The sequence below is a fragment of the Misgurnus anguillicaudatus genome, chromosome 21, assembly GCF_027580225.2.
Source record: "Misgurnus anguillicaudatus chromosome 21, ASM2758022v2, whole genome shotgun sequence".
NCBI lineage: Eukaryota > Metazoa > Chordata > Actinopteri > Cypriniformes > Cobitidae > Misgurnus > Misgurnus anguillicaudatus.
In genome coordinates this window covers 2160876-2188156 of record NC_073357.2, presented here as the reverse complement: position 1 = coordinate 2188156, position 27281 = coordinate 2160876, and the positions used below count along the sequence as shown (strand labels likewise).

General features: G+C 37.9%; 2 protein-coding genes across 2 annotated transcripts; one reads left to right on the top strand and one right to left on the bottom strand.

Annotated features, from left to right (window-relative positions):
• Nucleotides 1–276: 276 nt before the first annotated feature.
• Nucleotides 277–4403, bottom strand: LOC129445534 (secretory phospholipase A2 receptor-like). The gene is made up of 4 exons (XM_073859744.1): nt 4367–4403; nt 3257–3634; nt 2652–2882; nt 277–1001 (listed from the first exon to the last, which is right to left on the bottom strand). Exons 1-4 carry the CDS (start codon nt 4401–4403, stop codon nt 634–636), a joined length of 1014 nt encoding a protein of 337 aa, XP_073715845.1. The 3' UTR covers nt 277–633.
• A 5511-nt stretch (nt 4404–9914) lies between these two features.
• Nucleotides 9915–24567, top strand: dok7a (docking protein 7a). The gene is made up of 13 exons (XM_073859743.1): nt 9915–10057; nt 10144–10189; nt 11139–11357; nt 12338–12538; nt 13348–13467; nt 15562–15654; nt 16392–17143; nt 18415–18457; nt 18970–19428; nt 21629–21693; nt 22150–22246; nt 22850–22990; nt 24343–24567. Exons 1-13 carry the CDS (start codon nt 10004–10006, stop codon nt 24468–24470), a joined length of 2418 nt encoding a protein of 805 aa, XP_073715844.1. The 5' UTR covers nt 9915–10003; the 3' UTR covers nt 24471–24567.
• Nucleotides 24568–27281: the final 2714 nt, after the last annotated feature.

The window sequence follows — 27281 nt, the reverse complement described above, 5'->3', positions numbered from 1 at the left end:
ATAAAGTAAAATTTTACTGTTTTTCCTTGAGGTGTAAAATACAGTAATTTCTATTTTACTTTGCAATTAAACTATGAATGTGTTTCTATTGCCCTAACGTCATAATGATAGCACTATTGATTAATTCATGTGGGACAGCACTAAATGCTTAGGTGTGAAATGCACGGACCGCCACCGATATGACACAATCTCAAGTGAGATTACAATGAATATGTTTAGTTCAAAGAGCACTGAAAAGGGATAGGGAATATGTGAACATCAGTACATCACTTCACTATTTGAACTTTTCATTATTTTGCATGAACCCAACACATACAGAATATAATACAATATTTATTGCATTTCTTATTTCACATACAGGATCATCTGTGTCAGAGTCTCAGATTCAAGCAGACATTGCTAAAGAGAAAAACCCAAACCAATAAACAAACACACATCTGAATCATCTGTTATTAAAACTATTAACATAAACTCATATGATTGTCTTAACATCCAAAAATACATTTTATTTTACTTAAAGATGATTTACCTCAGAGAATAGTTTAATCTTATAATAATATTCATTTGATATGTATTAAAACACAAACTAAAGTCAGTATAAAGAGAAAGTGATGAACACAAACATATATCATATCATTCTGAATCATGTTTGATGCAGATGAAGTTGAGTTTGTCAGTATCAGGATGACTGATCCACTGATGATCTCCATCACGCTGAACAGCTCCAGATCTCACTTTAGGATCACAGTCCTCTACTGATGTCTCTGGAGCCCAATTCTGATAGCACACCGGCTCTCCATTCACCCAGAACCAAATCCCCACACTACACGAGTGACGTAACCCCATCCATACAGACGCAGTAGAGTTCTGATGTTCAATCACTTCTGTTACCCAGCGCTGAATCTCATCTGAAACAACTGAAACCAGATCCACATGATGCTGTCTGCAGTAAACCAGAGCTTCAGACCAACTCATCGTCTCATTGATCAATATCAGATGATCTGAATATACAAACACAAACATACATAACAAACACTCAGATCAGTTTAATGATGAAGAAACCTTTTTAAACGCAGACTACAAGAACTATTAGGTGATACGAAATTAACAGTACAGAGGGCAGTGGTAGCCTAGTGGTTACACTAAAAAAATGAACTTATTGATTAATAAAACCAGTACAGACTGGACCGATTTTTAGACTGGTTTAGTGTTAATCAACATCTAATCAACATCATTGGACTTCAATCCGCAGAAGGTTTAAGATCATATACATCTTGAACGTAGATATATAAATGAACACAGAGAAGGGAAGTTTAACCCTGTAAAGCACAACCAAACATGCTGAGAGAGGAACTGAAGTCAGCTAAAAACCATCAAAACATCTTATTTTAGTGCATTTGGATCCTTACCTCCATTGGCGCAAAAAGTGGGTATGCATTATAGGGGGTGCCAATGCCATGGATAAAAAACGCTTTTTTGTTGGTATTTTCTATATGTAGCTGCTGTTGTGCATTTCTAAATCCACCATTTTGTGCCGCCATGTTTCTACAGAAGCCTTTAATAAACAATCTCTGACGATGACGAATTTGTCCTATGGCGGCTATCCTAGCTTCTCTATGCGTTTCAAAAGCGAGGGATGAGCCGTGGACTGAGCCGTTGGGTGCAATTTGCAACCTCACCACTACATGCCTCTAAAATTTACACACTGCACCTTTAAGCGAAGCATCTTACCCTAATTGCTCCCCGGGTGCTCGGATAGCTTCATGTGTGTGTGTGTGTGTGTTGTGACGAAAGAGGTATATCACCACCCATTTTTTTAGTATGTCACTGGTGACCTTGAAATTGGATAAAAATTTTGAAGAGGAGTGAGAGCGTGTGCAGGTGCCCAAAATCAATGTGTGCGTAAAATTAGTGCATGCGTGAGTCTACAGGTGTGGGAATGGTGACGAGAAGGACACAGTAGCGAGAGCCACAGCTTTAGAACAGTGTTACGCAGTGGTGTCTGGAGAAGTGGGTATACTCTGTATACCTGCGTATACCCTGCACTACACCACTGGTGTTACGTACATGACAAAAGTGTGAACAATCACGAAAGCGTGTCTAAGAGGCAGATAGAGTAACTTATCTTACATGAAGGGTCGAGAGAAAGAGTCACCCTGAAGCAGAAGATAGTGTGTATCTGCAAAACGGACCGGAGAGAGAGAGAGCATTGTTTCCTGGCATGGATCTTCTAAGTGGAGTATGGAGTTGTGTTAGCTCGAGACACGCTGATATTCAGAGCAGCAGTGATCGCACTGGCGAACAATTTTGAACCTTTATAAGGCTATTTATCTGCCTTAAGTACCTGATGCCATTGCTCAGTGGTAAGGTCACAACATTTAATAATTGAATAATTGAGTCATGTTACATAAACATAATGCAGCCATGACTTGCAGAAGAAGTGACCCACAGCACAAACACCAGCAGACCACATGACTGACAACACATACAGTACAGTATCACATCTGATTGTATTGTGAAGTGCTTTGTAAGAATCTACTCACCTTCATGACACACAAAAGTTTTAAAGTACTGGCAACCCCAATCATTCCATTGACCCTGATCATTCATGAGGACTTCTGTACATTGATCTTTAGCACCATTAGGTTCACCAGACTTCCAGTATCTGAAGGTGGAGTCACTGTTATCTGACCACTCCCATGAATCACTGAACAAACCAATCCAGACTTCATCATCATTATTATTATTAATTATCTTCTGAATCTCATCATTCTCAGTTTCATTCCTCACACTGGTCAGATCAGTATGATTCTCTCTACAGGAGCTCTGAGCTTCTCTCCATGTTGTTTTAGTTTTGTTATAGATGTAATCTTTACTGCTCTCTGTTTAAGAAATGAAAGAAAGATTGATTCAATAATTTGTATTCATCACAACACTTAGTTTGGATGTGAATCTCTTTTCATCTGTAAACCTTGAATTACTGTTTTAACTTTTGTTTTAATATTGGTAAGATGTGTTGGTAACTATGATGATGATTTAAATGATAGTTTATAATGAATGTCAGAGATTAAACTGCTGAATTGTGTAGTTTAGTGTAGTTAACAGAAGAGTAAATGTGTCAAATATAAACTCACATCATTTTATTTTTGTTTCTTAACTGGGATGATGTTTTTTATTGCTGTCTTATGATTAACTTTACATCTCATCATGTTTTGTTAAGTGAAGGTTTGCTGTCATTTTATGAAGCTGAACTCACCATTGTAGCAGATGAATCTCAACTTTTCATTACAGTCCTTATGATGCCATTTTCCATCTTTCATATAAGCACATTTATTTTCATCATGTGGATGTTCATCATCCCAGTTTCTGTAGTTCACAGTGTGACCCATAGACCACTTCCATTTATAAACACTTGTATTCTTCAGTCCAATCCAGACACTCACATCATTATTCTTCTTCTTCTTCACATCGCTGTTCTTCACTTTATTCATCATCTCATTCATGTCATTCATGTTGTTGACTGTGGCCAGATCTGTGTAGTTTTCTCTGCAGTATCTCTGAGCTTCAGTCCAGGTCATATTGATGTTTATATGATGATACCGGCGCTGACTGCATTCAGATACTGAACAGAGAGCTATGAAAGAGAGCGTTTGATTCTTTATTATAACACAGTCAGTTCACAAGACAATTTTACTGTAAAGAGCTCTTTAATATTTGAATTTTTCCTAATAAACGTCAGTGAGAATAAACAGAAATCAAATTTGTTACTAAAATCTCTTGCATCTCAGATATTTTTCAATGAAGAAAAAACACCTAAAAATCTCAGAAATTTTTTACAATAGATCTCAACAATGTCACAAATCCAGCTCAGATATGTCAACATTATTGAAGAATTGAATATGAACTAATTTCTCAATAAATGCATTCAAATCCAGTTTATTTTATCTATACAATCTACACTGTAAAAAAATACTTTGCTGCCTTAAAATTTTTTGTTGAATCAACTCGGATTTACAAGTCATTTCAACTTGCTATTATTTATCTTGACTAGAGATGAGTTGTTATAACTTAAAAAATTAAGTTGACTTTTCTCAACTATATTTTATAAGTTATGACAACTAATCTCTGTTGACATGACTTATAAATCTTAGTTGATTTAACAAAAAATTTTAAGGCAGCAAAGTTTTTTTTTACAGTGTACATTAATTTCACAGCTCCATACTCTTAATGTATTTTTTATTTCTCCTGAACAATTTAAGGAGAAACATCTGAGACTACGTTGATACTAAAATAAAACACTTCAATCAAATCTGTCAAAACTATGAAAGAGCAAACTCAAACCAATAACATCTTGACCTGTACTCACCAATGAAAAGCAGTCTGAAATATAGAGTTTGGTCCATTCCTGAAGAGGAAGCACATTGAACATCTCAAATGTTTTATTTCCTTACATTTGCAGTTGAAAACATATGTGTGTTTGTTATAATGTAGTATGGTAGTAGTATATTTTGAATTAACAGATGTTTAACTTTAGGTTATATTTGATTTAAAACTATTTTTAATTTAACCATTGTGGGGATCAGTGTTTGCAGTGATTGCGACTGATGAATTTTGCAGGAGCTGATGGGTGATCTTTTTCTCCAGTAACCTCTGCGTTTGAACCGATTCTGAATAAGATTGAAGATTTTCTGTCCTGTCTATTGTATAGTAACAGTCTCTTGTTTGAGGGCTCTGTCTTACCAGTTATAAGGTCAAACAGACAGTAAGATTTTTAAAAGATGGTTATGCTAGACAACTATCTTCAGCAAACTTTGTTTTTATGTATTACAGTAAAAGTATTGTTGGTGAGCCACTCAGTAAACTCGTACATGAGCATAGTTATAAATTATTGGCTGATAGAGATTACAACGTTTTTTATAGGAAAACAGTTAGTGTAGGATTAACAAGCATTTGAAATAATAATACGAGTTTCTGACAACATTACTAACTTTGTGTATAGACTGCATTAACAGAAATCATTCATCTAAATGGGGTGTGTTGATCAAAATGAAACTCACCCAACAGCTTATAACACTTAAATTATTATTGTTAAGTTAAAATTGATCACTTTAAGTTAAAAAAATTCACTTTTCAGGTGTTATTAATTGAAGTAACTTTCTAAAGTTTTTTCATCCTACATTTTTCACTTAAAGTGAGAACATTTATATTAAAAAATATATTTCTTAAGTGTTACTAATTGAAGCATTTTTTTTAAAGTCAATCCAACTTTCACTTCATAAAGAGTTTGTTTTATGATTGTCATGTTTTTTAAGGAGACTTTTTAAGATGTCACTAATGCTTCAATATTTCTATCACTTCTCTCTTCAGTAACTCTTTCATCAATCCTAATAAAGTTTGATAACAGAACATTGATATCTTTATAAATCATTAGCAATATCATTATAATATGAATAAGAGTTTAAGTTGTTCTTACTTTTGATGTTGTGTGTTTCTCTTCTGAATCTGCTGTTGTGTTTAAATGACATTACATTATATCTGCTCTTCAACACCTCCCATCATTTGGGTACTTTATTCTTTAGAAAGACTTGTTTTCATATTTCATTTCTCTCTTATTTGTGTATTGTCCACCTTTTGTTTATTATTACAGTGATGATAAGAGAACTCAGAAAAATGTACTGATAAAACCGGTAGCACTTTATTTTACAGTATGTGTACTTACCTTGTACATATATGGTGCATATGTTGTACTTACAGACAAATGTGTAGTACTTACTTTTGAGTATCTACATAGTGATTAAATGGTATACTTACTGTGGTACATACTTGGTAGTTATTATGTAACTCTAGATAAGTACTGGGCAATAACATATACATATAATGTAGGTATACTGTAACTAACAAGAAACACTACTGTACTTACACATGAATGTACAATGTAAGTATTGAGTAATTACAGGCAAGTGTGGGTAATTGACAGGTACCTATAGTGTACATATATGATAACTAATAACAAACACTACTGTACTGTAAAAACTGGGATGACCAATAGTCTAGATGATCCACCCGGAAAAAGAAAATCTTCCACTATACCTTTAATCAAGAGGAAAAAGTCCTATGAAAAAACCTTGAGAGAGCCATATATACTATATATAAGATACGTAAGGAATAATTGACGACGGGCCATTGAATTATAAGAAAATAATGCACACCAAGGTGGTAATGCGGCACGACGCGAAGCGGAGTGCCGTTACACCGCAGGTGTGCATTATTTTACACACATTTCAAGTGGCACAGCTGTCAATTAATACTTTGGTGACCTGAATAAATACGTAAAATAAAAATATTAATGATTAATCTACCAGTATGTGCACAGAAAGCTGTTATTGTACCCAGTTTACGGTATGGCTCCGAAAGTATTCAGATAAATACACCAACAAGTTGTTTACGCAAGGACACATCAAATATTTCATTAAAAACAAGTGTAAATATTAATAAACTCAACACTTACCAGGATTTTTGAGGAGTTTTGAGGTTGTTTGTCTTCCTGCAAGAGGCGCTGTTTCTTCTGCTGCTGATTAAAAAACCGTTGGCTTTGTGATTTTTAAATTTACATCTGATTTAATGAATTTTTTTGCCTAAATTTACTCAAATAATACAATGTAATAATGTTTCACCAAAAATATTCAGTAAATCATAGTTAAAGTTATGCATGAAATTTACTATTTTTTTTGTTGATGTTAAATACCTATGTTAACTTGAAATGAGCAATTATAATAGTTTTGAAAGCTGAAATATATAAGTGTGACATTCTCAAATATATTGATTCAAATTTACAACAAATATTAAGAATATCTATAAGAAATAATCTGTTAGTTAAATACTTATTTTATTTGATGTATACAACTAAATAATATCTGTACATTTTACACACAAATATATGTTTATTTTTTAGTCATTAATTTTGGTTTGTCTAACTCAAAAAATCAACTTAGTGACATAAAGAGATTTTATTAAGTTATTTTAATAATTTATTTTTGTGATATTTACAAAGCCACTGAATTATTTTTTACAGTGTGCCTTCAGATCAAGCAACATTCAAAATATCTCCAGTCAGTCTGTTCGCAGCCTAACCAAATGCTTTTGTCTTCAGCACAATGGTAACCTAAAAAACACCAACACGACAAAAACCTTTCTAAATACCAACACAACACGAAACTTAACATTAAAATGTCTTCTCTTTATTTCATCTTGATTAAAAAGGGATAAAAAAGTACTTTAATTTCTACATTTGCTCTCATAGTCCGGTTACCACAAACATTGCAAAGCAGGCTATTCAAATTTATGACATTGGAAAAAACGAATACTCACCAATATTAAATCCAAAAGCGAGATAATCCTAACCATGACATAGATCCAGCTAAAGAAAAATGACGATCCCACAATACCAGAGCATTATCATTAATTGAGGTATTCTTTACATGCACAAATGATAACGAGGTTAAATTTAAAGAGTTGTTGCACAGAAAATTAACCTGGCATAAGATTCAATCATGTTGTATATTTTATTTATTTTAAGAAATACAGAGTCTATGATAGAGCAACAATATTATCGATTCTTAAAGCAAGAAAATGTGTCACAGTCCAGCTTAAAAAAATGGCGGTCTGCGCTCTGAGTTTTTTTCCAGATCTCAAAATAACTGTGTTAATGCAATTAAAAAGAATTAAATAAATTATCAAATATGTAAATTTTGTGTTAGACTAATGAAATACAGTATATATGAAGAGTTTGGTTCCAAAACGCAATAAATCCATTTTGCCAAATTTCAGTAAAAAACATGTTTTCTATACCAAACCACTATTTTCTCTTACAAACTTTCACACAGCATCTTAAGGTTATAAAAACATAAAAAATTCAAATCCATAATTTGATTTTTAAAGATTTATTATAAAAACTGATGATTTTTTCCACAAAATGCAATAAATCCATGAGAAGTTTTTATTCAAAATGCTATAAATCTATGCTGTGCTTATTAATAACTTATGAATTCATCCATCATATAATGCAAAGGCAGAAATCGCAAAGGGGTCAGTAAAATATAATTAAAAACTTAAATAATAAATAACATGATATTATATTAATGTTTGTGTAGTTAAATAATACAAAACAAATGCAATTGGGGCCAAAGTATATGTTTAGAAACATTTTCAGTGCCCCTCCCTTGTCTCACAGTGTTTTTGGTTCTTGCTCGTGACTGAGTGATAGTGGAGCTTTTTTGGAGCGAGAGAAAATCACAACGTTCCGACATTCCAAAAATCCGCTCCTCGCTCCTGGCAAAATCACGCCACTCCACTCCTCGCTCCGCACCCACTCCGCACCGCTCACATACTCTGCTGTGGAGTGGATTTATGACATTCTGTAGAAAAGGATGAGTGGCGTTTATTGGATATTAAACGCCACGGCGGATATTGGATTTTGCGTAAAATTAAGAATTTACTTTTTAATACTGACCTGATATAATACTAATTCTGGCAGTAACTCATTTTTTTTTCAAAAATGGCGTTTATTGCGTTTTGGAACCAAACTCTTCATATACTTATTGCTCTTAATGAGATATTTTAAATTAATTGAACACAATTTTAATGTGTCATTTCTAAGAATGGCTTGATAGATTTTTTGAGTGTGGGAACTGGAAATTTCCTGCCTAAATGTGAAAAAAATCATGTTGAATTAACATGTTTAAAATAGAGCAAAATTTATTATTTTGAATGTTTGATACGATTGACTGAATCATGTTCTTTCAAAACCAAAACGTAAATTTAAGCCGAAAAGTTACAATTTCAATTACGTTTACAAAGATGCAATTGTTTGAAACAGAACAGCATTAAAAAACTAAATAAGACATTTTTGAGGGTAGGATGTGCAGGATATTTTCGGTATGGCTTTAGCTGCGTAATGCTGGGTAGGTACACACCAAAAGATTTTTTACATCTTATAAGATTTTCAAAATGTCTTAGACCACAACCATATGGATTAAAAATTTAATCATTTTGCTCCTATAGTGTGTGGTGTGCCATGATGTGTCAAAGACAGCACACCACACACAAACTGATTTTCAACGAGAATCTCGACTGTAACACAGGAAATCTCGCAAAATCTTCAAAATAAGTATGGCGGACGATATGCAGGAAGGAAAAAGTCATTCTTACGTTCTTCCGATCGTGTTCGGACACTCTTAACACACCTCACACCAAGGGAAAATCTGAAAAGATAATCTGAGGAACCAAGATAATCGGGACATAGGACTGTCGGAAGGGGTAAATTGACCCAAAATCAACCCGATTATCTTTTGGTGTGTACCCAGCATTAGTAGGTTAAATGCGATGACGCAAATGATTAGGTTCATTATGGGAGCCTAATTTTAGACGTATAGGCTATGTAGGCTATGTATGATTTATAAGGAAAACTCATGCCCCAGCAAAAGTTGTCCATTACCAATTATATGTCTATTTTTGCAGTTGAAAATATTTTAAATGTTAATCTTCTCAAACCTGTTATGTTTACAGGTTTGTAACAAAGTTTTTCTTCAAATGCAACGTGAATATAAATGCCTTTAAATATATTTATTTTAAATATATATATAAAAGCAAACAAAAATGGCCAAAAATATATTTGTGAATAATACATTTTTATAAACATATTTCAAAAAATATTTCAGTAGACTTACATATGCTTTTATACATATATATATATATATATATATATATATATATATATATATATATATATATATATATATATATATATATATATATATATATATATATATATATATGCCGTATGAGTGTGTCTGAGTGATAATAAACAAACTTTAGAAACGCCCACTGAACATTCATTGCCCTCTGACATATGTGGGGTATCAGGACAGTACGCGTGCCTGAAGACGCAGGGACGAGCCTACCAGAGTATGGACGCGTGCACGCGCACAGCTGTCATGACGGGAAGATGTGCGACACCGTGATCGCGGAGGGACCCGGTAAAATCAGAGACGGCAAAAAAGTACGAAAACTGTATATGCGTGTGCGCGTGCGAGGATGATGATGATGATAATGATGATTTATTAATTTCTCTCTGTCTGTCTGCAGTGGAAAAGTCGCTGGCTCGTGCTCCGCAAACCCTCACCGGTAGCAGGTCTGTTCATAATCATTTACGACATGTTAACAGTGATAAACAATAAAACAGCAAATACATAGCTTTTAATGTAATAGTATTGAAATGTGGAATGAAATTGAATGAGAATATTCAGTTTTATTACAATAACAGCTTTACAGAAAATATATTTTACCTCAAAGAACATAAGAAAAGGAAATGTTTACATAGCCTACGGTAATATGGCATTGCAAATGTTTTATGATATTATATTAGATGTAGGCCAATATAAGAAAAAATATAACATAACATTTTTTAATATTCCTCATATTGTGCTCATATTGTATTTACATATTTAATTTTGCATTATTAGGTGTAATTGTGTGTGTGCGTATTAGTGCATGCTTACACTAATAATGTCTGTTTATATGGATACACCATATAGCCTACTTAATTAATCTATTGTGTGCTATATAATAGTCAGTTGACTAATTCGATTAAAAAAGTGGCAATTCTAAGTGCTGCTATTTCTCACTGAAGTAGGTATCACTCTTGTTTGTGTTATTTTGCGGTATGTTTTGGTGTAGTGTTTCAGCTGTAATGGCTTCAGGATTCACAGAAATGCATGCAGATCACAGGTCGTGTTATGACAGCTGTTCACACTCGTGCGTGTGGCCGAGGCTTGTTTGGATTTCCCGTTTGCTTTCGTGGTAACCAGAGTCGTGTCCTATCCCTTCATACAGTAACTGCATCTATCTATACCGAAAGTGATTGATGTTTAGTCGTTTCTAACAAGTGTGCATGTTTCTAACATCACATTACTATAGATAACATGCATACAATAAGACCAAGATGTATTATGAAAGTAAATAGGGCCAGTTTTGATTTTGTGCTGACTGTAAAATTTCTTAATGAGGCTAAATAATGTCACACATTGCTGATGTGAAAAGTCTTGTTAGACTATAAGAAATCATGCGTGTGTTTGTTTCAGATTGTTTGGTGCTGTACGTGTATAAGGAGCGTGGAGTGAAGGAGCGGGGCAGCGTGACGTTGGAGCAGATCTGCGGTCTGGAGGCGCGCGTCTGCGGTGATGATGCTGTTACCTTCATCCTCTCAATCATCTGTCTCACTCATACCGCAGTGCTCGGTTTTGACAGTAGGGAGGCGCTACAGAGCTGGGATCTGCGACTGCGCTATTGCCTCGGGGAAGGTGGGAAAATTACTTTATATGCATCTGGCAAATGCTTTATCCTATGTGACTTAAAGGCAGGGTGCACGATTTTTTAAATACACTTCCAAAAAGGGAGTCGGGCCGAGTACAAAAACACACTTGTAGCCAATCAGCAGTAAGGGGCGTGTCTACTAACCGACATCATTGCCTGGGTTGCGTATGTGTGGGGTGGGTCTATCAAAAGAAGGTCCGGATTCAATTGGGGTAGGGGCGTGTTTGTTTAGGTGATTTCAAATATCAACTTTGAGATCATGCACCCCACCTTTAAGGCCGCATTTGAACTGCTGTTTGAAGTGACTCAATTGTGATTTTTTTCCCCTCATGTGGCACAGTTAGATTTGACCCACAGACTTATAAGCAGGAAAAGTGCATAAAATCTGTTATTATCCGATCGGATTTAGGCCTCATTCATATGTGGAAATAAATTCAATATGAATCAGATACATGCATTTGCGTCCACAATGTAAATGGGCAGATTGGATATTCCCATCTCCACTAGCATGATGTCAAATCAGGTGGGCAGCACACGCGATCACTGCTTTTCTTAGCAGCACAATGGAGGACAACAGCTCCACTTAGTGGAGTAATGTTGACTTTTTTTATGTCTTGCTACAGAAATAAAGCTCTATAATCTTGAATAATCATTGTTGTCTCTGTGTCCATTGCATATGGCAATATTTGACTTCCTTTGTAGTTTAAGCTGTTCTGGGTCAGTATGTCTACCTTGAATTGTTTTGCCAAGTGTTTAGTGTCGCCTACATTTCATATGGATTCATTTAAGTCTGAAGTGTATACACAGGGTGCATGGACTTGTGACTATACTGCATTCTTGGTATTTCGAAAAAAGCAAATCTGAAATTGTTTATGCATTTGTCAATCCTTATGAAACATGTTTTAAGTGTAGTATCTGACTGCATGAATTAAACATGACCATTATCAAACCTTGTCTCTCCTGTCAGTCCACAGTTTCAATGTTTTTGTGCTGCCCGGCACTAAACTGGAAAGCGGCCCTGCGACTCTTCATTTATGCAACAATCTCCTGGTGATCGCTAAAGATCTGCCGGCCGTGATCACCGGCCACTGGAATCTACTAGATCTGCGGCGATACGGCCCGGTGAGCAACGGCTTTGTGTTTGAGGGAGGAACGCGCTGTGGTGTCTGTGAGTATCAGTTATTGTTAAAGCAATATAGTTAACAATTATGTGAAAAAGCAACCTGAAATAAACCACAATGTTATGGTTTCATTTGGAGAATTGATGTACCTCAATAATGAATCAATAATTTTGGTCCCTGGTTCTTACCTACCAGTTTCACAACATCCTTTTTTGCTACATTTTCATTTATGCTTTCTTCTTAAGTGGCTTACAGTTCATTCAAGGTTTATATGTTTATCCGTATGCAGCGTGTGTGGGGTTTGAACCCATGACCTTGTGGTGCTAACACAATGAACTACCAATCAAGCTACAGAAAATCACAGAATATCATGCTTGTTAAAAGCCAGCATGTGTGTGTGTGTGTGTGTGGTCACAGCTGAACATTCCCGGTGGTCTTGTTTCTGGAGTGATTGATGTGTCGGCTGTATGACCTCCACCTCATGAAACTTAAGAGCAGTTGACAATATAACATCCACCTGCAACAATAAACAATCATTACATGTACTGTCTGAACTGTCTCCAAATGCAAACAATTATGAGTGATTCTCTTGAGTCCGCTTTATTATTGACAGCCTTAATAATCATCATATTTTATGCATCAGATATTTAATTCAACGTGATGAATAGCATAATCATGCTTCGTTGATAAGTTCTTTTAAAGTGAGGTCAATACTGTGAATGATGCAAATCAGGTTAAAGGACGTTTACATGCCAAAACAGAGCAGATCGGACGCTTGCATGTCTTCTGAGTCAGTTGCGTACAGTATGTAACTATTCCTCATATTTCTTCCTCATCTCTCTGTGTTTGTGTGCAGGGGCTGGCGTCTTCTGTCTGGCGTCTTCTGATGGCGAGCAGATCAGTTTTCTGTGTGATTGCATTGTTCGTGGGATTTCTCCATCCAGAGGTCCGTTCGGACTGAAGCCACTGCTCCCAGGTCAGTTGCATATGTGCTGATGTTGGTTCAGCTTACGACATAAAGCTCTACTGGGGCACAGGCCCTGCTGTATGCAAATAAGTTTTATACAATTGCCTTTGCTTAACCTACTATTCATACACTGCAACAAGTACTGGGAAAGATAAACATGTATTTAAAAAATATTGAAGTATCATCTTCATATACTTAACATTATGAACATGGCATAAATGGCATAAAATGATGTGGCCAAGATGGTAACGGCAACTATTGGCTTTTAAAAAAGCTCTTCACAAACCTATGGGTGACGTCACGGACACTACGTCCATATTTTTATACAGCCTAATTTGCTGAACGTACAGACGCGCTCGGACATGGATTTGTGCGACTGCTTTCAATACTGACAGATTTGATGTGATCTCCTGACTTTTTATGCCATTTTCCACCTTGTTCTCTTCATGTGTTAAATACTTATTCCCTGTGTCACTTCAATTTATTTATTATGACTCAACTTGTATACTTAAATGTTCTGATTTCTTTATACAAATTCAGTATTTGGCTTGATGCGTTTGGTCTGAAATTTTGTGTCAATAGTCCACTTAGAAATCCCCTTACTGATAAAAAATGTTGATGTGTCAAATACTTATTTTCCCCGCTGTAGATCCGTTTTTGCTGTGATTATTTTTGTAAATGAATACAATAGTTAACTGCTAAAATTTAAACTTGAGATTTACACCAGGGCACAAAGGATTTACACTGGGGCACGTTCCCCAGTAAAAGGGGTCTAGCGACGCCCCTGGTTCGGCCGGTTTATAACAATATGGAAGTATTTTTGTACAAAATTCCTTGAGTGCTGTTTATCTTAGAACAGAGAGCTAGCTCAAGCTAGCTTGAAAAACAATTTAATGTCCACTAAACTCTCAGTCTGGACATTTTAACAAAAAGGCTGCGTTGACTTTATTTTGTTTCACACATATCACCCCAGCCAACCAGGACGTTTTATACGGTGTACTTTGAACATAAGCTGGAGTAGGGAGATTTAAGGGTTAAAGTCACAGTTCATAAACACCGAGCTTATGATTAGTCACATAACGCTGTAACCTCACCCTCAGTACTGTAAGTAAAGCCCTTCAGGGTCATGGTATATCCAGGCCAGCTGATGTGTTATATAAAGATAACATTCAGTTTAAAATGTTGTATGCAAATGTTTTGGGTTTCTTTGGAATGCTGATTTGGTTTTTGCTTAATGTTTACTTGGTGGTTGGCAATGGACCGTACCCCCTCCTCCTCCTTTGGCTTCCTGCCATCTCATTCACATGTCTGATGTATAAATAGCTCTTTAGGTGCTAGATAAACACTGGGGTGTTCGACTGACACCCCCTCTCATGTGTTACTTTTACATAGCATTTAACAATAAGACAGAAGCCCTTTTTACACAGACATTCCGGAAAATACACAGAAAATGCACCCAGGTATCTCTGTGTGTGCATTCACACAGATACCGAAAAGGTCCTGGAAAGACACGTGACGTGTTTTAAGTCTTCTCCGCAGTGTCTGAATTTAGCATATTATTCATTATTTCTCTCTCCAGAATGCATTTGCGTGTATTTTTGTTTATGATAAGATAAAGGAGTGCGTGACGCGCCGTTCAATGCTGGTGAATGATCTTAGCTTCCGAGTGGATATTTGACGAGCTCCCTGATCTCTGCTTTAATCCAGTTTGCAGACATTTCTCATCGTGATTGTTAATATGCATTTAAAAGCCCTGTTTTGAGGAGCTGAACGATATATCTTGTTGGGATGACGCGTGGACATTTTTGTTTATTAAAAGCTCATAGGAGCATAGGATTTGTCTGCCGATATTTTACGGGTATTTTATGGATGAGGGATGCCAGTATATGATGACGCACATGCTGACAGTCATTTTTTATGGTTTAAAGGTTTTATATAGTAGGTGTATAAATAAATATGTTTTTTTAGAAAATGTGAGAAAACATACTAAATGATGTTACACTTTCTCGTCTTTCACTGTCCCATTGAATTTTCTTCTCTTTCCCTCCCTTTCTCTCTCTCTCTCTCTCTCTCTCTCTCTCTCTCTCTCTCTCTCTCTCTCAGAGTGTGGTATCAGTGCAGTTTCATTACAAGACAGATTAAATCATGAAGCAGAAGAGCTTGAGAGGAGGATCAGTCTTCTGTCTTATTCCTCAGGTACCTGTCTCACATCAATGTCATCGACATATTAAAGAGCACCTGTCAAAGTTCAAATCCATTTTGAGCAGCAAGAATGGCTTTTAGTTTCAAAAAACCTGCAGCAATCGGACAAACAAAAGTGCGTAAGTCTGCCCAGACCCTGAAGTGGCGCTCAGCACTTTTCCACGACTTTGCCGTGGAATTTTGCATATGCACACTTTACGATCTTTATAAATGAGGCCCCTGGATTAACGTTTTAATAAGAGAAACCCCAAATTACCCTTAACTCAATCCCCAACTTTTTACCCCAAAATATTGTGTGAAATAATAGTTTGAGAAGAATTGTTTACATTTTGTCTGATTGTTCTGAACATTGCATGCTCTAACATAAAATTCAACCTAATGGTTTGTGATGCTATACAACAGAAGTCATTTATAACGTTCATACATGTGTCAAGATATCAACAATAACTTGTGCAGATTACTCAGAATATATGACGTAGAATGTCTTTTATTAAATGACTGATGGTTAAATGAAAGCAATACCACCCAATTGCGAGACTACAGCTGGCAAAAACAATGGAAGATATCTTAAGCTTTATGTAAATCTCTTAAGTACTGAACAGGCATCACAAAATGTGTTTGAAACAACATAAAAATGTTGAGTGTGCAGATTAGCATCAGTAGCATCATTTCTGTTTGTTATTCTGTTATGTGCAATCTAAACAAAATTGTACTTGTTTTTGTCCTAAAAGCTTCCAGTTCCAGTGTTGGATCTTCGGTGACAGGAGACACTTGTAGCATATCTGGTTCATCCGACACTTCAGAGTGTAGCATCATCAGTCGGCCTGTCGAGTCGGTCCCGCTCAACTCATCTGAAACATCTCACCCAATCGCACCAAGAACAGCATCTCAGGGCGAGGAGGCACCATCGGACAGCTTGAGCGATGGGCTCAGGGTCCCAGAGGATCTGATTCGCTCTCGAAAACTGAAAGAGACCGGAAGACAGAACTCATCCGATAGCGGCATAGCAACGGGAAGTTTCTCTTCCTACAGTGGCAGTTTGGATGCATGTGTCGCTGGGGATGATCATAACACACTGCTTAATCTACCACCACCCGCTAACCCAGAACAACACTTGTGCACCTGCCCACCCAGCCCTGCTCATGAGTACCAGGTGCCCTCATCTCTGCGATACCTGTACGACACGCCCCTCAAGCTGCTGGAGATCACCAGGACCGCCGAGTGCTCCGGAGACAAGAGGAGATCTGCAGATGATACTGGATGTCCGGAGAGTGGACAGACTGAGCTGTCAGTCAGGACGCAGTCTCAAGTCTGTTCTGAATTTTTTAGCCAATCAGATTCAGACTCAGCCCTGATGCACACAGGGGAGGGGCTAAAGAAAGGGGAGGGGCCTCCGGGTATGAACTGTGGTAACTCTGCAGACTGTCCTGATGCCAGGCGTAAATCACTCTTCATCACCTGCTCTGTCTGTGGAGGACTTAAGGTAAACACACAATACTGCATGTGTAATTTTGCATGTGTGGTTGGTTAGGGCGAAGCTTACAAAGAGATTAGAAGGGACGTGGTTAATTATGGTAATCTGCAGGAAGATCAGAGAGACTGAACTTTATGAGCACATTTTCCCTTAAGTTGGCCATTTTTCGTCATTGTTGGAACAGGACCTGTGAAGATGAGATTGTATTAGTGCAATGTGGATCTGAAAGATAGCGAAACGTGTTTTTACACTCTGTGTGTACTCTTACTTAGCTTTATTGTCCTCTGTGAATATTATTTATCAGTGAATGTTTCAGTTTATTTTTGAGAGAAGATAAAGTGTTACGATCATGTATTATACGAGCTCTTTCGTTCGTTAATCTCTTGGGAGTTTGTGAATCTTTCATTGACATGACACTGTAAAGTGTGAGGGTGTTTGCTGCCCCCTGCTGACCAACAGTTGTAAATTCAGGAATTATATCATATTAAAAGTCCTGTCATCTTTAAAGCATGACCCTTTGAGATATGGCATATAGGATGCACTGCTACTTTAAAATGATAAAGAAAGATGCTTTTTGCTAGTTTTTATAGTAAGGGTGTCTCAGTTGTTTATCATCGTATTATAAGTTTTATTTTATTACACTGCTGTTTGATGTGTCTATCATGTTGAAAGTGGATTCCATTTGTGTTTTTTGTTTTTACAATATATTACAGATAAATAGTGTTTTCAGTTATGATTGACTGCAGTTTAAAACCAATCATAAATCGATAAAGATTCTCTGGGGGAGGGGCTTTAAATGGAGTCGCTTGAGACGCTTCTGCTCATGCTCAGTGGCTGAAATGACCTCAAAATAGCACATTTTGAGCTTAAAGGGATTGTTACCCTAAAAAACGAAAATTCTGTCATTGTTTTCTTATCATCATGTTTCTGCAAACCTGTATTAATTTATTTTGATAAATGATGGTAAACACTCTCCTTCTTTTCTGATTGTAACCATTGACTTCCAGGTTTAATTGTTGGTCATCAGATTTTAGAAATAGTGTATCTTTCTTTCTCTATTCAAGTAGAATAGCATTGCAAACATGGCCGCCGAGTGGCGCGACTTTCCAAAAGGGACTTTGATAAAACTTTGAATGTTCAATTACATTTATGCACAAGTCAGACATTTTATCATTGTTTTTGCTCAAAACTTTAGTAATGTGGCCACGGTTTTAGGTTTACTATGAACAATTGATTTTCTGCTTTTTTATTTTTCCTTTTCTTTCTTATTTGTTGAACAGACGACACATCTGCCTGAAATGACTCCACTTTCCATTGTGTCAGGTAAGAAATGTCTCAATGTTTTATTTTTTTAAATAGACAGTTACCTGTTGAAGAAACACTTAACATGGGCAGTAAGTCTTGAAATGTAGGCTAGGTAGACAGCTCAGTAGGGTTGAGCAGAGCATAAATCCTGTGTTTTTACTGAACGTTCTTAGGGCGATTCACATTTCTCGTCTTTTGCGCACTCAAGTTCGTTATTTCAAATGTAGGCGCGTGGTATGCTCACTCATAACGGAAGTGTTACGGTCACGATGCGCATATGTGCGACACACTTGTTTTTCCAGGTGCGTCCGCATTGCATCGAGTTAAAAACATTTCAACTTTCTAGAATGCCACAAGCGCACCGCAGGTCATGTGACAAGAACCAACCGACGGTCGCAGATGTAAAATGTGAACCGCCCCTTACTCTACAAGTTTAGTTACTTGACCTTCATATCAACCATATTTTTAATGCAATTACCTACACATTACAATATTGTGAGGTATCGTGTAACAAACATAATCCTTTGCAGGTAAACAATCAGCCCTGCCCACCAGTGATGTCATCGCACACCCCACCCATCAGGAGTCAGAGGCTATCAGAAAACCTTGCATATCATCGACTTTTCACAACCAATGGAAGCTGACATCTGAGCGTTCACAGACAAATGGTTATGTTTCCGGTCTGTCTGATCTCCTGACACACTACAGTCCTGCTGAGCAACACAGAAGCGTTTATGAGTCGATGTCATCGTCTGTGGCAGGCTTGGAGTCGAGGCGTCCTGCTCACAGCATACACGCTCTTCTCTATGAGAACTGTCTTCACTGCAGGAGGGGAGAGAACCGATGCCATCTTCCCAAAATAAACCCTACATCCAAAGATCAAGACACTGAAGAACTAAAGAGAAACCAGTCAAACATCTCAGAGTCTCTCTGTTTCTCAGATGAGAAGCTCAGTGTCTCTCTGCAACAAACCAATGAAGAAGATAAGACATCTATAAACATCTCACGCCAGACTGGTCTCATATCTAATTCAAAAACATCAAACCGCACCTCCTTCTCAACTGTCCTTCAAACACTTTATATTCTCCTCACTCCAGCAAGTCTCTGCATGTCTATATTGTTAATAATGAAAGTTAAGATTTCCTGTGTGCAAGTCTTCCTCTACTCTCTTCTTCACCTCTCCTTCTCCGTGCCCTCATTTCCTTCTCTTCTCCTCCTCTCTTCTCCTTCTTCTCATCTTCTCTTGTCCCCTCATTTCTTCCCCTCTTCTTCTCTCTTTCTCTTATCCCCTCCCATCATCTCTTCTCCTTTTCTCCTCTCTTCTCATTCTCTTCTCCTTCTCCCATCCCCTCATCTCTTCCCCTCCTCATCTTTCCTTCTCTTCTCCACTCATCTCTTCTCCTTCTTTTCACCCTCTCCCATCCCCTCATCTCTTCTCCTCGTCTTCTCTCCTTCTTTTCTCCTTCTCCCCTCCCCTCATCTCTTCCCCTCCTCTTCTCTCCTTCTCCTCATCTTCTCTCCTTCTCTTCTCCTTCTCTTCTCCCCTCCCATCATCTCTTCCCCTCCTCTTCTCCTCCTCTTCTCTCCTTCTCTTCTCCTTCTCATCTCCCATCTCCTCATCTCTTCCCCTCCTCTTCTCTCCTTCTCTTCTCCTCTTCTTCTCTCCTTCTCCTTGTCTTCTCTCCTTCTCTCCTCCTTCTCATCTCCCCTCATCTCTTCTCCTCCTCTTCTCTCCTTCTCCTCGTCTTCTCTCCTTCTTTTCTCCTTCTCTTCTCCCCTCCCATCATCTCTTCCCCTCCTCTTCTCTCATCCTCATCTTCTCTCATCCTCATTTTCTCTCCTTCTCTTCTCCTTCTCATCTCCCATCTCCTCATCTCTTCCTCTTCTCCTCCTCTTCTCTCCTTCTCTTCTCCTTTTCTTCTCTCCTTCTCGTTGTCTTCTCTCCTCCTCTTCTCCTCTTCTTCTCTCCTTCTCCTTGTCTTCTCTCCTTCTCATCTCCCCTCCCCTCATCTCTTCTCCTCCTCTTCTCTCCTTCTCCTCGTCTTCTCTACTTCTCTTCTCCTTCTCATCTCCCCTCCCCTCATCTCTTCTCCCTCTCCACTCCTCTCTTCTCTTTCTCTTCTCCTCCCCCCTCATCTACTCCTCTTCTCTGCCTCTCTTCTACTCCTCTTCTTCTCTTCTCCTCCTCCCTTTCCCTCAACTTTTCTCCTTTTCCCCTCCCCTCATCTCTTCTCCTTCTTAAGGATCCACTCAATAAAAAACAGTTTTAGACATAAACATATATGGATATTACTTTCAAAAGTGTCAATTAAAAACATATCACAGTCATTAGGGGTGTGACGAGATCTTGTGCGACGAGATCTCATCACACCCCTTTTCTTGTGGAGGTGAAATGCTGTCCGTTTCTCAAATAAAAGACTGCATCCTTCAGAGGTCGCATTTTTAAACTGCATTTACTTCATAAAGACTGTCTTATTAGAGAATATTAACAATTATAAAGTTTACTACTTATTTAGTTAATCGCAACTTGTTGTAATAGGCTCATGACTTGTGAATGTAATGCTCAGATAAGTATCTGAAATAAACCTTGATGACGTATGCAGCCTGCATATGCGACCTCCGGAGGATGCAGCTTTCTGTTTGAACCTTTTACAGTGTTTGCTTTTTTGTTTGGCTTTCCAATAATGTTCGTATGTAAACTCGTGTGAAGTCTGAGACGCGTTGTGTTTGTCTGTTGATCAGTGTCAGATGTGAAGTCTCAGCAGATTAAACCCTCACACAGAGTTTACATGATTTAATGTCTGCATGGTCTTGCTCAAAAAATGACAGTGACTGTATCATTTCTATTGTAAAGAAATGGGCATATATTAAATATTTAAATGGATTTAAACATTGTTTGGGTAAACAAGAGTTTCTCTCCGTCTAAAGTGAAAAAAAATGACGTGATTTTTAAAAATGACGTGATTTCGGTTTCTTATTCATTTATTTTATCATTGAAGATTTCTTAAAAAGTGTAAAAATTTCCTCTCGTCTCGTTCTCGTGAACCCAATCTTGTGTCTCGTCTCGTGGATTAAGTGTCTCGTCACAACCCTAACAATCATATGAGTATGTTGAAAAGTATGGAGCGGATCGCCCCATGGGAACCGTCATAATAATTTGGACCTGTGGTTATTTTCATTCAGATAAGAGGACAGAGAAAGGAACAGACGATCCTGAAGCTATGCAAAGTCAAATGACGGAGAGAAGCTCAGAGGTAAAGATGAATTTGTTACTGACTGTCTTATAATCTATGGTGAGATTTGGAGTATCAAAGTTTGGTTTCAATCTTTAACATGATCTTACTCTGTAAATATTAAATTATGAGATTAAGAGCATCAAAGTTGGATTTCACATTGATTTTAATCTTTGACACGTGTCAATATTAAATATGTTATTTTCACAGAATGTACTTTATATTATGAAGAATGATTTTATGCAAATTGCAAAAAAGTGACTTTAGCCGGGTTTTCACAGACTGGGTCATATTTCTTTAAACTATACAATAAAACCAAACTGCACAAAAAGACAGAAATATAACTTTTTCTCTCTATAATTACATACTGGGTTTGAACCTGTACAGACAAGATACAAATTAAACTGGTTTGTACATGTTACTTTTAACAGAGAATTACACTCTCTCTTGCTTTCTCTCTCTCTCATACACACACAGTCAATTGGAGGTTGTAGTGGATCAAAGCTCAACTCTCATCACCTAATTGAAGGTCAGTGCAGTCTCTTTGACTCCCAAAAGTCTTTGAAAATCATTTTTTTTTAATTAATTATTTTTAGTTTTGGCGGTTTAGGTGAATAAAATTGTACTAGCCCCCACTTACAGACAAGAACTGTGCTATTGTGTTTGTGTGTGCGTGTGTGCATGTGCGCGTGTGTGTGTTAATATCAACACAAACAATCTAAGATTAGCTTAAAGGTTAGAGACCCCTGGTCATAAAAAATTATCATTTCAAAATGTCTAAGTAACAAAATCACATCTGGATAATATTGTATTTTTTGGAAAATGAAGGTGATATATCCATAGACAGAGTTTGGTGGGCACTGTCTCCTTGACCAGAGACAAATATAATAAAATAGTAATTATACTATAAGCTATTAATAAAACAGAAATATGAGAATGTATGTTTTTGTCCAATCTTAATATTTTAATTAGTTAGACTGAGTAACTTAAATATAGCTTAAATATTTATTTATGCAAACCATGAAAATGCACTCTCTCACTAATCTTAGTATTGCAGTACCCTTGTTTGCCAGTTGGTGCCCCCCAAGCACAAACGTGAAACTCCACTTATATCATAGAGAAGATTTGCACTTTTGTGTTTATTAGGGTATTATGTTGTGTCATGTGTGTGATTCAGGTGGATTGTTTGCGTTTCCTTTGGATGGTTTGGTGAAAGGAGAGTCAGTAACGTATGTGAATATTCCCATCAGCCCAGTGTCCAAAAAACAGCTGAACTACATGGAGGTGGAGCATCAGGAGCCTGGTACACCTATCAGAGGTCCAAGACAAAATAACAACTAATACTAATCATTCACACGGTTTAACATCTCAGTGTCACAAATAATCTTCCTTTAAATATTTAAATTTTTCAAGACACAGGAAAAACAGATACATAGATAACAAATAAAAACAATTTTACTTCTACTGTCTTGCCAGTCTTTCATACTCTACCAAAAGCCAGTTCTCTTATGACATCATCATCCTCGTCTATCTTCTGTACTATATATTAGTTTGTATCACTTTACACAATTCTGTCCTGTTTGTTACATTTTAGAAAAGTACATGGAAAATATAAATACACAGAAATTATAAAGAGCTATGAAGAAATATCAAAGTTAACCTTATGTTGCCACCCTAATGTAAGATAACTTCAGTCACTAAACCTTACCTAGCTCTTACTTCCATTGTAATAGATGTCCTGTTATTTTTCTTTTCTTTCTGAAAACGATTAAGTTAAAAAACAATACATTTTAAGTACTGGTTTAGTTGGGTTTATTGAAAATACATCCAGTACAACAGAAGAATAATGATTTTTTTAAAGGTACCCCTTCAGAAAATGCACGACAGGATTGACATTTTAACGGCATGTGTGTGTTGTGTACAGAGAGAAGCTCCAGTAAATACGCTCAGATTGACATAACAGCGACCGAGGCAGCGCACAGAGCCGGTACCCAGCATGCACTGGGGTGAGAGGAGGGACTACAGAGGAGAAGAGGAGGAGCACCGCAGTGATGTCATCAGATGCTGTCACACACCTTCTCTTATCAGGAACAAACGAAGAGACTTTAAACGCAGTGCTGGGCAAGCACGTCACCCTCGGTGGCACTGTCCAGTTGGATACGGACCTCAGCTTCACCATTTCATCTGGAGAAACATTCATATTTATTGATGGCATATTTATTAAATGGCAGTCAGGTGGTCGTCCCCCCTAAAGTAAACGCAGTGCTGGGCAAGAACGTCACCCTCGGTGGCACTGTCCAGTTGGATACGGACCTCAGCTTCACCATTTCATCTGGAGAAACATTCATATTTTCAGGTCTAAATTATTGTCTTTGGTTTTAATGTACATAGTTTTATACCTTACATGTTGTTTAATATTGGCTTTTCTGCTTTACATTTAAGCAACAAGAATGTGACCCACGTGCCATCTATGTAAATAGGCCATTCATGGACAATTCATTTTGGATTATTTTTGCCTCACATCTCACATTTATAACCTTTGAGTTTATTACTGATAAACACACCCCCTGTTTTGCAAAAGTTTATTCATCTTTATGTTGTTTAAATGTACCCCTTCAGAAAATGCATGACAGGATTGACATTTAAACGGCATGTGTGTGTTGTGTACAGGGAGAAGCTCCAGTAAATACGCTCAGATTGACATAACAGCGACAGAGGCAGCGCACAGAGCCGGTACCCAGCATGCACTGGGGCGAGAGGAGGGACTACAGAGGAGAAGAGGAGGAGCACCGCAGTGATGTCATCAGATGCTGTCACACACCTTCTCTTATCAGGAACAAACTGAGAGACTTTAAACGCAGTGCTGGGCAAGAACGTCACCCTCGGTGGCACTGTCCAGTTGGATACGGACCTCAGCTTCACCATTTCATCTGGAGAAACATTCATATTTATTGATGGTATATTTATTAAATGGCAGTCAGGTGGTCGTCCCCCCTAAAGTAAACGCAGTGCTGGGCAAGAACGTCACCCTCGGTGGCACTGTCCAGTTGGATACGGACCTCAGCTTCACCATTTCATCTGGAGAAACATTCATATTTATTGATGGTATATTTATTAAATGGCAGTCAGGTGGTCGTCCCCCCTAAAGTAAACGCAGTGCTGGGCAAGAACATCACCCTCGGTGGCACTGTCCAGTTGGATACGGACCTCAGCTTCACCATTTCATCTGGAGAAACATTCATATTTATTGATGGCATATTTATTAAATGGCAGAACGTCACCCTCGGTGGCACTGTCCAGTTGGATACGGACCTCAGCTTCACCATTTCATCTGGAGAAACATTCATATTTATTGATGGCATATTTATTAAATGGCAGAACGTCACCCTCGGGGGCACTGTCCAGTTGGATACGGACCTCAGCTTCACCATTTCATCTGGAGAAACATTCATATTTATTGATGGCATATTTATTAAATGGCAGTCAGGTGGTCGTCCCCCCTAAAGTAAATGCAGTGCTGGGCAAGAACGTCACCCTCGGTGGCACTGTCCAGTTGGATACGGACCTCAGCTTCACCATTTCATCTGGAGAAACATTCATATTTATTGATGGCATATTTATTAAATGGCAGAACGTCACCCTCGGTGGCACTGTCCAGTTGGATACGGACCTCAGCTTCACCATTTCATCTGGAGAAACATTCATATTTATTGATGGCATATTTATTAAATGGCAGAACGTCACCCTCGGTGGCACTGTCCAGTTGGATACGGACCTCAGCTTCACCATTTCATCTGGAGAAACATTCATATTTATTGATGGCATATTTAATAAATGGCAGTCAGGTGGTCGTCCCCCCTAAAGTAAACGCAGTGCTGGGCAAGAACGTCACCCTCGGTGGCACTGTCCAGTTGGATACGGACCTCAGCTTCACCATTTCATCTGGAGAAACATTCATATTTATTGATGGCATATTTATTAAATGGCAGAACGTCACCCTCGGTGGCACTGTCCAGTTGGATACGGACCTCAGCTTCACCATTTCATCTGGAGAAACATTCATATTTATTGATGGCATATTTATTAAATGGCAGAACGTCACCCTCGGGGGCACTGTCCAGTTGGATACGGACCTCAGCTTCACCATTTCATCTGGAGAAACATTCATATTTATTGATGGCATATTTATTAAATGGCAGTCAGGTGGTCGTCCCCCCTAAAGTAAATGCAGTGCTGGGCAAGAACGTCACCCTCGGTGGCACTGTCCAGTTGGATACGGACCTCAGCTTCACCATTTCATCTGGAGAAACATTCATATTTATTGATGGCATATTTATTAAATGGCAGAACGTCACCCTCGGTGGCACTGTCCAGTTGGATACGGACCTCAGCTTTACCATTTCATCTGGAGAAACATTCATATTTATTGATGGCATAGTTATTATTAGGCAGAACGTAACCCTCGGTGGCACTGTCCAGTTGGATACGGACCTCAGCTTCACCATTTCATCTGGAGAAACATTCATATTTATTGATGGCATATTTAATAAATGGCAGTCAGGTGGTCGTCCCGCCTAAAGTAAACGCAGTGCTGGGCAAGAACGTCACCCTCGGTTGCACTGTCCAGTTGGATACGGACCTCAGCTTCACCATTTCATCTGGAGAAACATTCATATTTATTGATGGCATATTTATTAAATGGCAGTCAGGTGGTCGTCCCCCCTAAAGTAAACGCAGTGCTGGGCAAGAACGTCACCCTCGGTGGCACTGTCCAGTTGGATACGGACCTCAGCTTCACCATTTCATCTGGAGAAACATTCATATTTATTGATGGCATATTTATTAAATGGCAGAACGTCACCCTCGGTGGCACTGTCCAGTTGGATACGGACCTCAGCTTCACCATTTCATCTGGAGAAACATTCATATTTATTGATGGCATATTTATTAAATGGCAGAACGTCACCCTCGGTGGAACTGTCCAGTTGGATACGGACCTCAGCTTCACCATTTCATCTGGAGAAACATTCATATTTATTGATGGCATATTTATTAAATGGCAGTCAGGTGGTCGTCCCCCCTAAAGTAAACGCAGTGCTGGGCAAGAACGTCACCCTCGGTGGCACTGTCCAGTTGGATACGTACCTCAGCTTCACCTTTTCATCTGTAGAAACTTTATTATTTATTGATGGCATATTCAATAAATGGCAGAACGTCACCCTCGGTGGCACTGTCCAGTTGGATACGGACCTCAGCTTTACCATTTCATCTGGAGAAACATTCATATTTATTGATGGCATATTTATTAAATGGCAGAACGTCACCCTCGGTGGAACTGTCCAGTTGGATACGGACCTCAGCTTCACCATTTCATCTGGAGAAACATTCATATTTATTGATGGCATATTTATTAAATGGCAGTCAGGTGGTCGTCCCCCCTAAAGTAAACGCAGTGCTGGGCAAGAACATCACCCTCGGTGGCACTGTCCAGTTGGAAACGGACCTCAGCTTCACCATTTCATCTGGAGAAACATTCATATTTTCAGGTCTTAATTATTGTCTTTGGTTTTGATGTACATAGTTTTATACCTTACATGTTGTTTAATATT

Excerpts from the sequence above, each read along its gene's own strand:
- LOC129445534 (XM_073859744.1), bottom strand. The coding sequence starts at position 4,403 with ATGGACCAAACTCTATATTTCAGACTGCTTTTCATTG. Across the intron at positions 3,635-4,366 it reads TTTCAGACTGCTTTTCATTG|CTCTCTGTTCAGTATCTGAA; the intron begins GTGAGTACAGGT and ends TCTCTTTCATAG. Across the intron at positions 2,883-3,256 it reads GAGATTCATCTGCTACAATG|AGAGCAGTAAAGATTACATC; the intron begins GTGAGTTCAGCT and ends TTTCTTAAACAG.
- dok7a (XM_073859743.1), top strand. The coding sequence starts at position 10,004 with ATGTGCGACACCGTGATCGCGGAGGGACCCGGTAAAATCAGAGACGGC. Across the intron at positions 10,058-10,143 it reads AAATCAGAGACGGCAAAAAA|TGGAAAAGTCGCTGGCTCGT; the intron begins GTACGAAAACTG and ends GTCTGTCTGCAG. Across the intron at positions 17,144-18,414 it reads CTGTCTGTGGAGGACTTAAG|ACGACACATCTGCCTGAAAT; the intron begins GTAAACACACAA and ends TTTGTTGAACAG.